The sequence below is a fragment of the Phaseolus vulgaris genome, chromosome 1, assembly GCF_000499845.2.
Source record: "Phaseolus vulgaris cultivar G19833 chromosome 1, P. vulgaris v2.0, whole genome shotgun sequence".
NCBI classification, from domain to species: Eukaryota; Viridiplantae; Streptophyta; class Magnoliopsida; order Fabales; family Fabaceae; genus Phaseolus; species Phaseolus vulgaris.
The window spans coordinates 20,669,163-20,683,434 of record NC_023759.2 but is presented as its reverse complement, the minus strand read 5'-3'; the positions used below and the strand labels follow the sequence as shown (position 1 = coordinate 20,683,434).

General features: G+C 35.0%; 3 protein-coding genes across 7 annotated transcripts; 2 read left to right on the top strand and 1 right to left on the bottom strand.

The window, feature by feature from the left end:
* Positions 1-321: 321 nt before the first annotated feature.
* On the bottom strand, positions 322-1,997 carry LOC137813761 (uncharacterized). The gene is made up of 3 exons (XM_068616181.1): positions 1,538-1,997; positions 1,292-1,416; positions 322-571 (listed from the first exon to the last, which is right to left on the bottom strand). Exons 1-3 carry the CDS (start codon positions 1,995-1,997, stop codon positions 368-370), a joined length of 789 nt encoding a protein of 262 aa, XP_068472282.1. The 3' UTR covers positions 322-367.
* A 99-nt stretch (positions 1,998-2,096) lies between these two features.
* LOC137813759 (translocase of chloroplast 34) lies at positions 2,097-8,904 on the top strand. 2 transcript variants are annotated; one of them, XM_068616175.1, is made up of 8 exons: positions 2,097-2,308; positions 2,708-2,816; positions 2,946-3,053; positions 3,144-3,268; positions 3,417-3,681; positions 8,229-8,297; positions 8,382-8,543; positions 8,628-8,904. In XM_068616175.1, exons 2-8 carry the CDS (start codon positions 2,718-2,720, stop codon positions 8,739-8,741), a joined length of 942 nt encoding a protein of 313 aa, XP_068472276.1. In that variant the 5' UTR covers positions 2,097-2,308; positions 2,708-2,717; the 3' UTR covers positions 8,742-8,904. The 2 variants fall into 2 exon arrangements, with proteins under 2 accessions (XP_068472276.1, XP_068472277.1); XM_068616176.1 differs by having other exon boundaries at positions 2,273-2,482.
* Positions 8,905-9,763: 859 nt separating this feature from the next.
* Positions 9,764-13,713, top strand: LOC137813760 (myb family transcription factor PHL7-like). 4 transcript variants are annotated; one of them, XM_068616178.1, is made up of 7 exons: positions 9,764-10,118; positions 10,566-10,790; positions 11,587-11,663; positions 11,772-11,814; positions 11,908-11,965; positions 12,058-12,127; positions 12,981-13,713. In XM_068616178.1, the coding sequence occupies exons 2-7, from the start codon at positions 10,580-10,582 to the stop codon at positions 13,335-13,337; spliced, it is 816 nt and encodes a 271-aa protein (XP_068472279.1). In that variant the 5' UTR covers positions 9,764-10,118; positions 10,566-10,579; the 3' UTR covers positions 13,338-13,713. The 4 variants fall into 4 exon arrangements, with proteins under 4 accessions (XP_068472279.1, XP_068472278.1, XP_068472281.1 ...); XM_068616177.1 differs by having other exon boundaries at positions 11,772-11,820; XM_068616180.1 differs by having other exon boundaries at positions 9,767-10,118; positions 10,566-10,794.
* The last annotated feature ends 559 nt before the right edge of the window (positions 13,714-14,272 follow it).

The following is a 14,272-nucleotide window of genomic DNA, read 5'->3' as shown; positions in this document are numbered from 1 at the left end:
TACGGAATTAGTTTGATTTGGACAAAACAAATCATACGTTTAAAATTCATTACGAAAGAGTTCATATTTTGAATTCTTCTTTAAAACAAAGTCCGTGTTTAGAATGTTTCGAACAAGCCCAAGTCCAATCCCCTATCTACCGTATATGAAAAAAATTTCCCTTCTTGACTAAGGTCATAACATTATTTCCCTAGGATCTATCTCTCTTACCTTGTAAAATCAGCACATTCATCAACCAAATTTGCACTAAAGTCCCATATATATAGATAGACAGATGGACAAGTGATAGGTAAAAAATTCTTCATGCTGTGCAGAGATATGGAGGCTCAGATAGATTTCAGATTCAGAATAAAAAAATGGGAAATGTTCAAAGATCTTTCCAAACATTAAAGTCAGTACTTGAGGCATTATAGTTAATAACATTGTCTTGACAACCTAAAAAGAAGATACTCCGAGTGGAATCAATGTTCACTAAAGCATGAGCTGTGTTAACTGGACTTGCAGCTACAGCAATCTCATCCCTTCCAATGGTCACTTCAGCATAACCATCATTTTCCCTACTGTTCTCCAACTGCATATATTCAAACATTTTGCAAGTCATGATTCATAAAGCCAGGGCGTGTGTGGATTGCTACTATCAATTTTTTCATAACAAAAAATCTTTGTTTTCTTATCATATTAAAGAAATTGATCATGTGCCACTTTTACACCCTCTTCAACCATTCATAAATCCCTCTTAATATAACTTTTTTAAATCAGATAATAATATAAAAATCATAATAATTCTATTTTAATTAAATTTTAAAACAAATAAACATTATTTATTTAAAATTTTCTTTTAATTACTTATTTTAAAAATAAGCACTTTTCAGATTATCTTAATAAACAAATCATGGATAAATTTGTTAGTGTTTTCTTAAAGTATTTCTTTAATAAGATAAAAATATTTCAGCTTTTTTATATGTTTGAATAAGTAATTTTCGTGCATTTTTTTTATATATAAAAAAGAAAATTCTATTTGCCTTTTAAATAAGTATTTCCTTTAAAAGTCACTTACTTCTTACACATTTACTTAAAGTTCAATCTTTTTAGTTATTCTGAACTTTGAGAGTAAAAATTAGAACATGCTACAAATAAAAGAAAATAAAATGGTGGAAATTGGTTTTTTAATTATAAGGATGAAAAAGAAAAGAATAAGGTTATTTTCTTTTGTTACAAGTGAGAATGTACAGGGAAAAAGACATGGAGCGAAGCATGATGATGATAATGATGAGGAAGAGCAGGTTGTTACCCTAAACCTGGTTGCAGCGCCCCAAATGAGGAAAGTCTCGTTACAATCGTGATGTCTGTGATTTCCTCTTCGCTTTCCAGGCCGAATTTCTCCCACGTGAAGCGACGAACACGTCACAGCTCCACCTGCACAACACAAAATAAATAACTCTTCAGAATCTCTGCCCATGGCGAACGAACGAAGAGCAACGAGAACGCCACGAAACGACGAGGTATTGGATTGGATGAAGAAAGTCACGATTGGAACCTGAAACGCCGGAATCGAGGGCGAGAGCGATAGGATCGAAGAGCCAGCCGCGGTTGTCCTTGGCGACGTGGGAAGAGTGGAACCTGACGAGGTTGGCGAGCGCGTCGCGGTGGGAGGAGTGAGGGGGAGTGCGGGAGACGTGCTGGGTGCGGAGTGAGATCCACGCGAGAAAGAGGAAGATGACGAGAAGGAAGGGGATGGGGTAGGGTCGCTGGATGAACCAGGTGATGATTGAGGGACGGATCTGTTGGGACGTCGTCGTTTGGGAGTTGTTTATGTAGCTCATTCTTCTCTGCGTCGCCATTGTGTTGCTGTTCCTCTCTCTTTCTCTCTCTCTCTCCACTCTCATCTCTCTCATTCTGCGATTTTCGAATTCGATTTGGAAATGAAAGTGGAAGAAGTTAACACTTGCTAGTGTTTTCTTGTGGATCAAATTTTCTGCTGTGTTGCTATTTTGCATAAAATAAAGTATTGGTGGAAAATCCTAACTGCTTAAGCATTAGTGTAAGAAAACTAAAGTATTTCTTTTTTGGATTTAAAACGTGCTAATAAAAGAGGATTGTCTATTTTAAAACTAGTATGACATGAATTAATTTCTATAAAATATAAAATATGGGTAATTGAAAATAGAAGTTTTTTTCTCTTATAAAATAATTATTAATATTAAAAGAAAAAGAAAACATAAATATTAGAGTAGGCAGTATTTAAAGGAGAAGCTAGGGGGACGCTGCTGCTATCACAAAGCGGAAACTGGAACAGTCGGATAAGAGGGTAAGGGCGGTGCAGTGCTTCCATCACACTATTCAAAACTCTCTCTCTTCTCGCTCTCTTTCTATATATACATATACATACCGTATTCTCTTCTCTTTACTCTTTAATTTCATCACAATCTTTCTTCCCTTCTTCTTCTTCACCGCAAATTACATTTTCACTGTTCGCCGCAAGGTTTATTATCTTCCGCAAATGATTATTTTGCCTTTTCGTGCCAGTATTCTAGAGACTATTGTTGTTATTTCGTGTTACATTTCGTAATTGTGCTGAATCTTTGGTTAATGATATCTGTTGTTTTAGCCGGTTAGGTTTTCATGGTGGGTTGTGGAATATGGACCAGAACACAATTGTTTTTAGGTTTTGAGTTTGTTTTTCTCTTTTCTATTGTTGTCTTTGTAGAACATCTTCGATGGCGTCCCAAATTATCCGTGAGTGGTCTGGAATCAATACATTCGCCCCTGCTACCCAGACTAAGTTGCTTGAGCTCTTGGGAAAACTTAAACAAGAGGTTTTGTTTTTATTTATCCTCTTAAATTATACCTTAGTTTCGTGGTTATTGTTTTTGTTTTACTGTTGTATACATGGTTGGTTGTTTATTTGTTTTCTGCCTGCGAATTTTGGGTTTGTTATGGTGTAGAATGTGAACTCCTTGACTATACTTGTGATGGGAAAAGGTGGTGTCGGAAAATCTTCAACTGTCAACTCCATCATTGGGGAAAGAGTGGTTTCGATCAGTCCTTTCCAGGTATGAGATGATACTTTCCTGTGATGGTCTTGGTTATGGTGTTGTTGTCAGACTATTATGTTTATGTGATGTTGTTCTTTTGTTGCAAAGTCGGAAGGGCCAAGACCCGTGATGGTATCACGATCAAGGGCTGGTTTTACATTGAACATTATTGACACTCCTGGTCTCATTGAAGGGGGATACATCAATGATATGGCACTTGATATTATAAAGCGGTATGTGCTTAATTGCTTGTTTATCATGTGAAGCTTTACCTGTAAACATGTATATGGTCTTAGAATTTTTTTTACTGTGTCTGCTCTTCTTCTACTTACCCCCGTTTTTTTTTTCTTGTTTTGTGGGAATCTGTGTTTGTGTGAGTAGTTTTCTTCTGAACAAGACCATAGATGTGCTGCTTTATGTGGATCGCTTGGATGTGTATCGAGTGGACAACTTGGATAAATTAGTTGCCAAAGCTATAACAGATAGTTTTGGCAAAGGAATATGGAACAAGGCCATAGTAGCACTCACACATGCCCAGTTCTCTCCACCAGATGGATTGCCTTATGACGAGTTCTTCTCACAAAGATCTGAGGCTCTCTTGAGGGTTCTTAGGTCAGGTGCCAAGATAAAGAAAGAAGTCTTTCAGGTATTTATACCTGTAAATTGAATCTTATACTTCAAGAGCATCAACTTTTGTCAAAATTGTATGTAAGCATCAGAAGTCAAAGCATTTCGATTTTAGTGCTCTGTTCCTTGTATCGGCATATAGTTTTAAATCCCAAATGGTGGGGGCAGTGCAGCCAACCCCAAAACTGCTATAGTGGGATCTCAGACAGCAGGATCACTGCAAATTTCAAGATGGTAGTTATGAGCTGAATAAGATAAATTACAGCATGTAAAGGCTAACAAATTAAAATTACATGAAGTGAAAGATATTATCCATAATTAATAATCAAAACTAACTGTCTAAATCTAAAAGGAGAAGTCAATAATCATAAAAATCTATAAAATCAAATTAAGCCTCCAAGTAGATTTTGGCTTAACCTGTCTCAAGGGTAACCATTGAAGTATGAAAAAAAAAAAAAGACAGAACAGAACACACGAAGAACTGAGGGGTGAGCAGGTACAGCTGAATCAAGATTTAGGAAAAAATAAGGAAGGTTAGTGACCAGACTCAGAAAAGGTCATACCTTCTCAAGACTTTTTGTAAAAATTGAAAGAAGTCGAGGATGTGCAAACTATCAACATATTACAGTTTGTGCAGTACTAAAAAGTGTGTATATGTGACATCAAATACTTGGTTCTGGTGATTCATATTGAAATACATGACAGAACAGTGTGTGTTGTGTGTTTAAAGCTACAAACAACGTTTTGAAAGCTATTCTTATAAAAAAAGGGGGTGAAAGCATGAAAATAACCCCAAAAAGTTGTTGGATTAGGGGTAATGAGATGTTCACCCCCTTATTTCAGAACAGTGGCAGCCAGAATTGTGAATTGCAATGATTTTGGGCATGCCTGTGTTGTGGGTATGACAACACAACACATTAACCCTCAGGTGGTGTAATTTATGTATCTGTGACCAGTCACAGTGCAGCACTTTGATTTGATTGAAGCTATTGATAACCATAAATTGGAAGAAAAAGATTGGCCATTCAGTTGATCATGTTTTCCAAAGGCATTACCTTATCCAAGTTTTTGTTTACTTATGGTATAGTTAGCTTCATTGCTCCATTTATGACTCTTGACCAATTTATGTGTATGGCCATATTGGTACAGAACATGTTATAAAACCCATAAAACCCAGATTTGAACTGTCTGGATGGACTGTGGGTTAACCCAAACCTGGTTAGTTGAAAACTGGATTTGAAATTTTTGAATCGAACATGCATTGATAGATTGAACTAGTTCAATTTATTTAAGATTTTGCACCGAAAGAATAAATCTAGATTTTAACCTGGGAGATACATTGGTTGGGTAACCACAAAACTTTGTTTCTCTAAAAAATACATCTCCAACTATTTTAAATTTGATATGCATTTTTAAGCTTTAAGAATTGTACCAGGACCCATGATAAAAGGCGATGGACTTACCTGGCCATATGAGTATCAATTTCTCAGTATAGATTTTTCTTATTTAGTATGTAGTCCATATTATATTATTAGCATATTATAATATGTGTATATGGTAAAGGATGTGATGAATATTTAATATTAATTAATTGTATGTCAATAATCTATTGTGTTTAAAATATAATTTAGTAGTCTGTATGATATGATTCCAATAGCAAGATATAGGTGATTCTTTGACATTTTATGGAATCAACTTGAGCTGGAATATGATTAGGCACTTTTCTAGAATTGGATCAATGTTCTATCATTCAAGAACTCACCAAAACTTAAGTAACCAAGCCAAAACTCATATGGAAGTCCATTTCTTGTCGATTGAATCGGTTAAAAGGCATAAGAGTTCAAATGAACCGATTAAAATGCCTAAGAATTGAAATGCACCGAACAAAAGCAAGAAAGAAGGAAGATGAACCGATTATATTCAGCAAAGAAGAAGATGAGCCGAACAAATCATGAAATAAAGCTAAAGCACCGAATATAATTGCAAGGAAGAACCTAAAACATGTTTTAAGAGTTCATATGGACATAGGAGAAGAAAGGAATGGATGGAAAAGAGAGAAGACTTATGTGGTTGAAGAACTTGGTTGATGAACACGCCACTTGAAGTGTGAATGCTCCAAGATAAGTGTGAATTGCCGCCACTTGAGGAACCAAGGCACTCAAGATGAGACTAGGAAGAGGAGAAGGCAAGTTCTCACTCACTCAATCACCAATTTGGGAGAGTTTCATTACTTCAAAAATCAATTCTATTATTTGAAGGACCTAAGCCCTCCTTTTATAGGAGCAAGGGCCGGTCATGAAACTTACAAGGCTTGCACCTCAAGCTAACCAAAAGTCCCCTTTCATGCTACTCACTTCTAACGCCTATAGTGAGACATGAAGAGTCACCTTCTAGAAAATTCTAAACTAAAGCCTAAAGATGCTTTACAAAAGAGGTATCTAATGTTTCCCTCTAAGCACCTTCCTAAAAACTATATATATTTAAACATTCTACTTTTTATACAAAAGACACTATAAAAAGAGAAAACAATCTACCACTACTTCCTAATTCTTTAAACTTGCTTCTTGTAAGCTTTGAGGTAAGCTAATGTCTTCTTGAGCCTCTTCAACTTCGGCCTCTACCTCCTCTTGATCTTGATCTTCGGCCTCGACCTCTTCTTGATCTTGATCTCCATCACTGTATATAATTTTTACTTTATACACAACTGTTATTAGTTGTATTGTATACTTTACATAATATTATTTGTTTGTGGGATATGCACGAATTTATGGTTCCAGCTTAACCCTGGCTCAATTGCATCAGAACCCCAACCCCAACCCCAAAACCTTTTTCTTTACTGGTTCATAGGTTTGTCTGGTTTTAAAATATTGAGGCATAGCATAAACATAGCTGTCAATAGTGTTCTACAGTGGCACAGCAATGGAGATGCCAGACTGCTTTTATAGACTTCATGGTAAAGAGTTTTTGTGGCCTGTCTCAGTCAGATATTGGTCACTCCCAAAATTTGTGGTCATTGATGCCACTACTGTTGACAGAGGAAAATCCCTTCATTACCCAACGAGTGGTCATTTTTCTCTTTCTATATACAATTCAATCTTTTTTTCAGAGAAAGGGAGAGAGAGAGACCTACTCTGTTTCTATTGTGAAAACTTGAGAGTGAACATGAAACCAAACAGCAGCACCGGCAAAGAGCACCTTCATTTCCAACAAACCAACATCTCTGATTTCAGTTTCGGTTGATTCTAACTGTTACTCTTTTTCTGCCTTCATGTTCTCTCTCCAACAGAGATGTCTGTTCTGTTTATGGGACCGACACAGTTATTTCATTTTACTGTTCTATGATTTTTCCTTGTTTCTTCCCCTTGTCTTCCAAGTTATAGTGAGTTTTGACCTCATTACTGTTCTTTATGAATAGTATTCTGAAAACTGTCCAGCCATCATCTGGACAGAGCTGCAGGGCTCACTCTTATTCCACTTCACTCTTTCTTTCTCTGTTTTGCAAAAGATTGTGCAATTCAGGGGATGCATACATTATCCTTTATTCCTTATCTGTTTTACTCTCTTTCCCACTTTGGTTTTCAAAAATTGCGCAGTGCAGGGAATGCCTTCCAGTTTCTTTATCCCTTGACCTGTGTCATCAACTCGTATGAGTATTAGCTTAAGATTATGAACTTTTGTTATTAATAGTAAACTTTTTTAGGTATTTTTAGCATGTGTAGTATACAATTTTAACTTGTATTGTATTACATTGCCGCTTGACCTCTCTGTATAGTGTAGTTGCCCCTTTGGGTTTTTCTTGAGTGTAAGGTGAGTTAAATTTGGCTTGCTTTTTAGTTTATCCTGTCAATTGATATATCTGATTGAAGTTGAATATATGGAATTTCTAGGATACATTATCCTTTATGGAGCCCAGATAATTAATACAAGATAGGTATAGAATATGTCATGGACTTGGAGATACACGAAATTATTGATAATATATAAAACAATACAGTCTAGATATGCTAACACTTAACATTGTTATAGGAAAAAAATTACATCATTGAAAAATAATTGTAAAATTAAATTGTAGCGGTGCATGATTTGTTTCTCTGGTCAGTGAAGATAATGCTTAATTATTAATGGTATTACGAGACACAGTACTGAAGCAATGTGCGAGATACCCAAGCATACCAATTAATTAATTTTAAAGAAGAAAAATGAATAAAGCAACCAGGATTCGTAACTTATCCTTACTTTGTTATGAGACAGTACCCATTTTTAAGCTTTTATTTTATTTTATTATAAGCTCAAAACGGCGTCATCCTGAATGTTTATTTGATTGATATTCTGAGGATTGGGAGAGCGTCGTTTTGATGTATAAATTACCTTTCTTGTTGGGGTATAGACTTGTATATATGTTTCTTTCTTGCTGAGGTAAAAGTCCGGATTTTCTTTTTGTTTTCGTTCATTTTTTAATAATTTGAAATTCAAAAATTGTTATCTGATGCATTTTCTCGTGCACGTGTGTATAATAACTGATAATTACCATGCTTATTATATCTAACTTTCTTTTTAAAATTTTAGGCTGCTTCTATGCCTGTTGTTTTAGTTGAGAACAGTGGGAGATGCAACAAAAATGACAGCGATGAAAAGGTTGTATATTTGATTCCTTATTTATATCTTTTTAATTCATTTATCTTGCTTTGTCTGATTGAGAGAACGTATACTTGGTGTTAGGTTCTTCCAAATGGGACTGCTTGGATTCCCCATCTAGTCCAAACAATCACAGATATCGCGTTGAACAAAAGTGTGTCTATTCATGTTGACAAGAATTTGATTGAAGGGCCAAATCCGAATCAGAGAGGAAAATTATGGATTCCTCTGGTGTTTGCTCTCCAAGTAAGAGCACGTTGTGAACTTTGAGGCTTATTTGAAATTTATGAATTTCTTTTTCTTCTGTTTATTTTATTTTCCTCTCTGCAGTATTTCCTTGTCATGAAGCCAATAAAAGGACTGATCGAGAGGGACATTGCAAATGAGAGGAAGCCAGCATGGGAGAGACGCGATGCCGCATTTCGGAAGAGAGATTTTTATTAGCTGTGCACTCTGTGCCCATGAACTTCCATTCATCTTTAGCAGCTTCCTTTGCTTACAAATTTGTTTATTGTCTTTGTTTTTATCAGTGAACTTGGATGTTATACTGTAATTGCTAGTAGTCTGCGGCATAGGAATTTAATCAAGATTGAGAGGATTTCCTGTATGCTGGGAATTTATTTTGCTTTTTGCATGATTTTAGTAGTTAATGTCTAGTAAACTTAACTCTACATTTAACTACCATCGTTGATAGCTTGTCAGTAGAAGAAATTCGGGTGTTTCTTCCTATTTTCTGGAATGAAGTTTTTTACATGTTGGAATACTCAATTCATTCATGAATAGGAATTGATAGAAGAAATTTGTGGGGGCATAAACTGAGTTCCGAGCAACTTCAATAGTAAGGGTTGGTTTGCTTCACTTTGAGGGTTCAAATTGAAATTTTATGATGATATAACTAATTATTTTAAAATAAATATATTCACCAAATTTTAAGTTCAAGTTAAGCAATTAATTCTGTTATTTTTATTATTATTAAAATACATAATCTTACCAACTAGTTCTCAATTTTCACTAAACTTTTAGCTTTCACTAACATAGAAAATTGAATATTTTCATCTCTCTTCGTGAAAATGTATTAAATTAAAAAATGATCTAATGTATACAACTATTTTGATTTTCTTTTACAATTGAAAGTTTGGAAATTTATAGAAATTGGTTTGTATTGTTACCAAATTAAGAACTTTGGTATGAACACATGAATGAAATAAAATAGTAATAGTAAGGAAGGGTATAAAAGAAATACAATTATAGAAGATAAAATAAATATATTAATATTATTAGTCGGCCAGGTCACAGTCCACCAATGCAAGGAATCTTGTATTGAAGAGGGTTAAACGGCGTTGATGTCAAAGAGAAACGACGACAAACAAATACATCCAAAAAGCAGTGACACGTGACAGGCGCGTGGGACCCACCATCTTGGTTAACGACACCGTCCATTTAAAACGCCGCCGTCTGTTCAATTCAACGCTGGGATTCATAACGGGTCTCTCTCTGTTTCTCACAAATCCAATCATTTCCTCAAAGACAAAAAACAAAAAAAATCACACTCACAACACAAAGACCACCACCAATCCCCAATCTCTAACTTTTCCCCAGAAAATTTCCATTTTCTCCCTGAGATTCCCGCAAAATTTTACAACGCCTCTTTTGCCTCCGCCAATTCAATTCCTAGTCGTCTTCTCCAATTCCAATGCGTCCATTTTGAGCTGGAGAATGAGTTCTCCCAACTCTTCCCTTGTCAGTTTCCTTAGATCTCTCTTCAAACCCTCCACAATCTCCGCGTTCGACTTCTCTCGTCCAATTTTAAGTCTCGCTTAGGTAAATTCAATTAAGTTCCTTTGTTATTAGATTTGTAGTTTTGCAGTGAAGCCTTAAAGAGTTTTGGTGTCCATTAATTCACCTAAGGATATTTAATTTTTTTTCTCTTTAAATTTTAGTTAAAAGCGTTTTACTTGGGTTTTATCAATGTGAAGTCCATGGATGATGTGTAGGTTCTAGTTAAGGTTCTAAAGAACGATCCAAGACCGTGATTTTGGCCGCAGCATCAAGGTTTTGGGGTGTTCTAGACCAGGATAGCAATTTAAAACCTTAGTTATAGTATTTTGTGGAAGTACCAACAGGATGGATAAATTTTGATGATTTTATTTCGTTTCTCTTGCAAAATTCAGCTTAGAGTGGGCCAAATTTGATGATTCTGTTTTGTTCGTCTTCCAAAACTCATCAGTTCATTTTTTTTATGCTTTTTTTTTTCTTGTCAAATTGTAGTTCGTAGTATAACTATGTATCACGCAAAGAAGTTTTCGTCAGCTAGCATGGTGCCCTATAAATCTCAAGGTGGTGCTGAACAACTTGCAAATGTTGAGGTTTTGGGTGGATCTGCTGCCAAAAATGCCACACCTGCTGGAGGAAGTGGGAAGCAGCGTTTAAGGTGGACATCTGATCTTCATGACCGTTTTGTGGATGCCATTACACAACTTGGTGGACCAGATAGTGGGTATTTCTTTTCAATATTGAGATTAATACACTTTATGCACGGTTTTTTCCTTGGTAATTTATTATTGTCTTGCAAAAGCGTGTAGGAAAGAGAATGCAATATAGGAATTGCTTGTCCAATTATCAAGTATGTAATGTAACCTATTGAATTCTGTGATCAATTTATTCTTGTAACTGTTGAGATAATTGTTCATTTGGTGACTTGCATTCCAAGGTTGCATTTAGTTGCATACTCGTTGATAATACCATGCTTGGACTGCAGGAATTGAGTTCAATTTAATGTAGCCATTAAATGAGAGCTAATCCTTTTTTGAATTATAAATGACTAGGAAGTGCCAATATTCTTTTTAATGACTAGTTTTATTTTGCCTCAAATTTTTTAATGTTTTCAAAACTTCTTGAGAGAAGTGTTCAAGTGCCAATATTCTTTTTAAGAAAAAGTAGTCAGATCTGATTAAGCATTCTTTGTTGAAAAAATAACTAGCAATGGTGAGTCATGTTGGATTAACTCCCAGTGTTTCTTCTCTCTGTGGAATCCATTGTTTGACAGCAAATCTTGTTATTTGAAACTGCTGGTTTCTACGTTGTGTGCATGCAAGGCAGGCTGGTGACACATTTTCCAGAACTTGAATTTTACTATTTCGGTGGCTGATTATTTTTATTTGATCATGGAAAATACTAAACTTTTTCTTCTCCTTTTTGAGTTGGCTTTTACTTCTTTAACCTGATGATCTGCGGAAATTTAGTTATATTCCTGGAAACTTTTTAAATTTATTTTAATTATTCATGGCAGGAGCAACACCAAAAGGTGTCCTTAGAGTGATGGGTGTTCCTGGACTGACCATTTATCATGTTAAAAGCCATTTACAGGTATTGTTATATGGTTTAATAATTTAGGCATGTGCATGTAAAATGTCAACATTTATACTCAATTTGACATTGATCCTAATTCATCTTTGATGATATCATTTTATGTAGAAATATCGTCTTGCAAAGTACTTACCTGAATCACCAGCTGATGGTAAAGGTGTCTTGTTTTTTCTTATCCTTGCTTCCCTAAAGCAAATTAATTAGAATCTGTTGGGTTTTTAAAATATCGATTTTGATCTTTTAGACTCTAAAGATGAGAAGAGAAATTCTGGAGACAGCTTTTCTGGCGCAGATTCTTCACCGTGGGTATTCCAATGGTTTTCCTAAGATAATTTATTTATAATTCTTATTGTGCTTCCTCTTAATATTTTAATAAAACCTTTACGGCCTCCAGGGGAATGCCAATCAATGATGCCTTAAGAATGCAGATGGAGGTACAGAAACGTCTTCATGAGCAGCTCGAGGTTTGTTACCTATCTTAAATTTTTCCTAATTGTTGAAAGAGAACCCTATTTAGTCGACAACACTGTATGCTAAAAGAGCCAAAAAGCAACAAGCAATGATAATACATACTAATCTGTGAACTGGAAATAGAATAATGGGGTTAAGAATAACATTCAATAATTTACTCCTGTATGTCCCTGGTGATAGCATACATACAAATCCCTTGTGTTTAGAGTTCATACAACACACAAAAATGTTTTACAAGTATCTAATTTGGCTGTTGTATGTTAAACTTGGATACACTACTTCAGCCATCCTTATATATGTCATTTCCTTTTATTTTTTGTTGATTGAATGAAATTGGAACATGTGACATGTATCTTAAAAAGAAATGACTGAATAAACATTCATATATGATTGATGAGTGATCGGCCGAAATTTAACTTACTATGGAAAACTTCAGATGTTGCTTATAATTTTGAGAGATGAGTCCATTTTTAGCGCAATGGTTAAGATTTAATTTCGAATTACATTTTCTTCATTTGCCAAAACTTTTGGTACGGTCTGTAAGTACATTTGGGGTAAATAAAAAACACTGCTTAATTGTTTGGCCTGTATATTTTACGTAATTATTTGAAAAATGCCAATTATGTTTGTATCCGTGAATCATGCATCTTTTGCTGGCTGAGTGGACTTATCACATGTATCTATTAAATTTGTTTTCGGATGGAGAAGAATAATTATTTAGCCTCAGGACTTGCGTACATCGATAATAAGATAAATGCTACTTGTTAATTTTGTAGTACTGTACTTCTATGAGTAAGCATTTCTGGATATTGATAAAGCCTTTTATATTTTTCGATTATACACCAGGTTCAAAAGCAATTACAAATGAGAATTGAAGCACAGGGTAAATACTTACAAAAGATCATAGAGGAACAGCAGAAATTAGGTAGTACTTTAACAACCTCAGAAACACTTCCTTTGTCGCATGATAAGCACACTCATCCCCACTCGGAGGCTTCTGGATCTAGTGATGCCCTTGCAAGCCCTTTGTCTCCACATAAAAAACAGAGAATCGATGATGTCTTCACTGCTTCCCATGTAAGAAAGACTGAACAAAAGAATGACTGCAATGTTGGTCAATTGGATCCAAATTTGTATGATGATACTGGGTTTGGATTTGACTTGGAGACAAAAAAGGATGAACATAAGGAGAGTGGACAGTAAGAACTAGGTTCCTTTTGTAGGTTACGTGTGTTTTCATTGTAATCTGTAGTGTATTTTTCTGGTAGAAAATACAAATCATGCTTTGTATATATTTCCATGCAATCCATTTGTACATATTAATGTAGATATAGATGCATTCTTCTCCTGTTGTGAGAGTCATAAAGAATGCACTCTCCACCCAACAGAAATGCTGTGTGGTCATGGATGATGAATGTTGGGTGCAGGATACTTGTCGATGTTCAGGTTGCTATGGTCCAAGCCCGAATCAAATAGCTGGAGAGACATTGTTTGATCCTTGTAGCGGACCTAATCATGGAAGATAGCGCTTGGTTCTTCTTGATGGAAATAGTAATGACAAGCTTCCCTTTTATATTAATTTTCTTCCAGATTAATGTTCTTGGCATAGTTAGACCCGTGAATGTGATGCTATGGAACCTATATAATCCAATGAATTTGCTAAATATAAAACTGACGTGGTTAGAAGCTGTCATCTAAAACTCAAACACCCTTGTTTGGTCCAAAACTTGTCCTTACTATTTGTACTAAAAACCATGAAGAACAAATATAGAATAATTTTATTTCTTTTTTTCTTTTCAGTTCTCAAGCTGCGGAGCAATAATAGTACATATGAATGTCCATCTTAACGTTTACGAAATTAAAGATCCAATTGAAAATGATCCACCCCTTTTGTTCATATGTATTTACAGCAATTGAAGTATATAATTTGGAAATTTAAAAGATATTACTAATTAACTACTATTTAGTTCAAAATCATATATATGTAATAAAGAAAAAACTGTTCTTCTATAGAATTGTTTCTTCGATAAAGTGGAAACTAAAGTTTTTGGAATGGGATTCTAGTGTGTAGTGCTTTGAAAAAGATTTCTTGTTGAAAGCTTGTCTCCAAGTCTAACCATTATAGCTTTTTTCACGCA

Coding starts and splice junctions, on each gene's coding strand:
- LOC137813761 (XM_068616181.1), bottom strand. CDS start 1,997: ATGCAAAATAGCAACACAGCAGAAAATTTGATCCACAAGAAAACACTA. Junction 1,417..1,537: donor CCTCGATTCCGGCGTTTCAG/GTTCCAATCGTG, acceptor TGTGTTGTGCAG/GTGGAGCTGTGACGTGTTCG. Junction 572..1,291: donor GCGCTGCAACCAGGTTTAGG/GTAACAACCTGC, acceptor GAATATATGCAG/TTGGAGAACAGTAGGGAAAA.
- LOC137813759 (XM_068616175.1), top strand. CDS start 2,718: ATGGCGTCCCAAATTATCCGTGAGTGGTCTGGAATCAATACATTCGCC. Junction 2,817..2,945: donor TGGGAAAACTTAAACAAGAG/GTTTTGTTTTTA, acceptor GTTATGGTGTAG/AATGTGAACTCCTTGACTAT. Junction 8,298..8,381: donor AAAATGACAGCGATGAAAAG/GTTGTATATTTG, acceptor ACTTGGTGTTAG/GTTCTTCCAAATGGGACTGC.
- LOC137813760 (XM_068616177.1), top strand. CDS start 10,580: ATGTATCACGCAAAGAAGTTTTCGTCAGCTAGCATGGTGCCCTATAAA. Junction 11,664..11,771: donor ATGTTAAAAGCCATTTACAG/GTATTGTTATAT, acceptor CATTTTATGTAG/AAATATCGTCTTGCAAAGTA. Junction 11,821..11,907: donor ATCACCAGCTGATGGTAAAG/GTGTCTTGTTTT, acceptor TTGATCTTTTAG/ACTCTAAAGATGAGAAGAGA.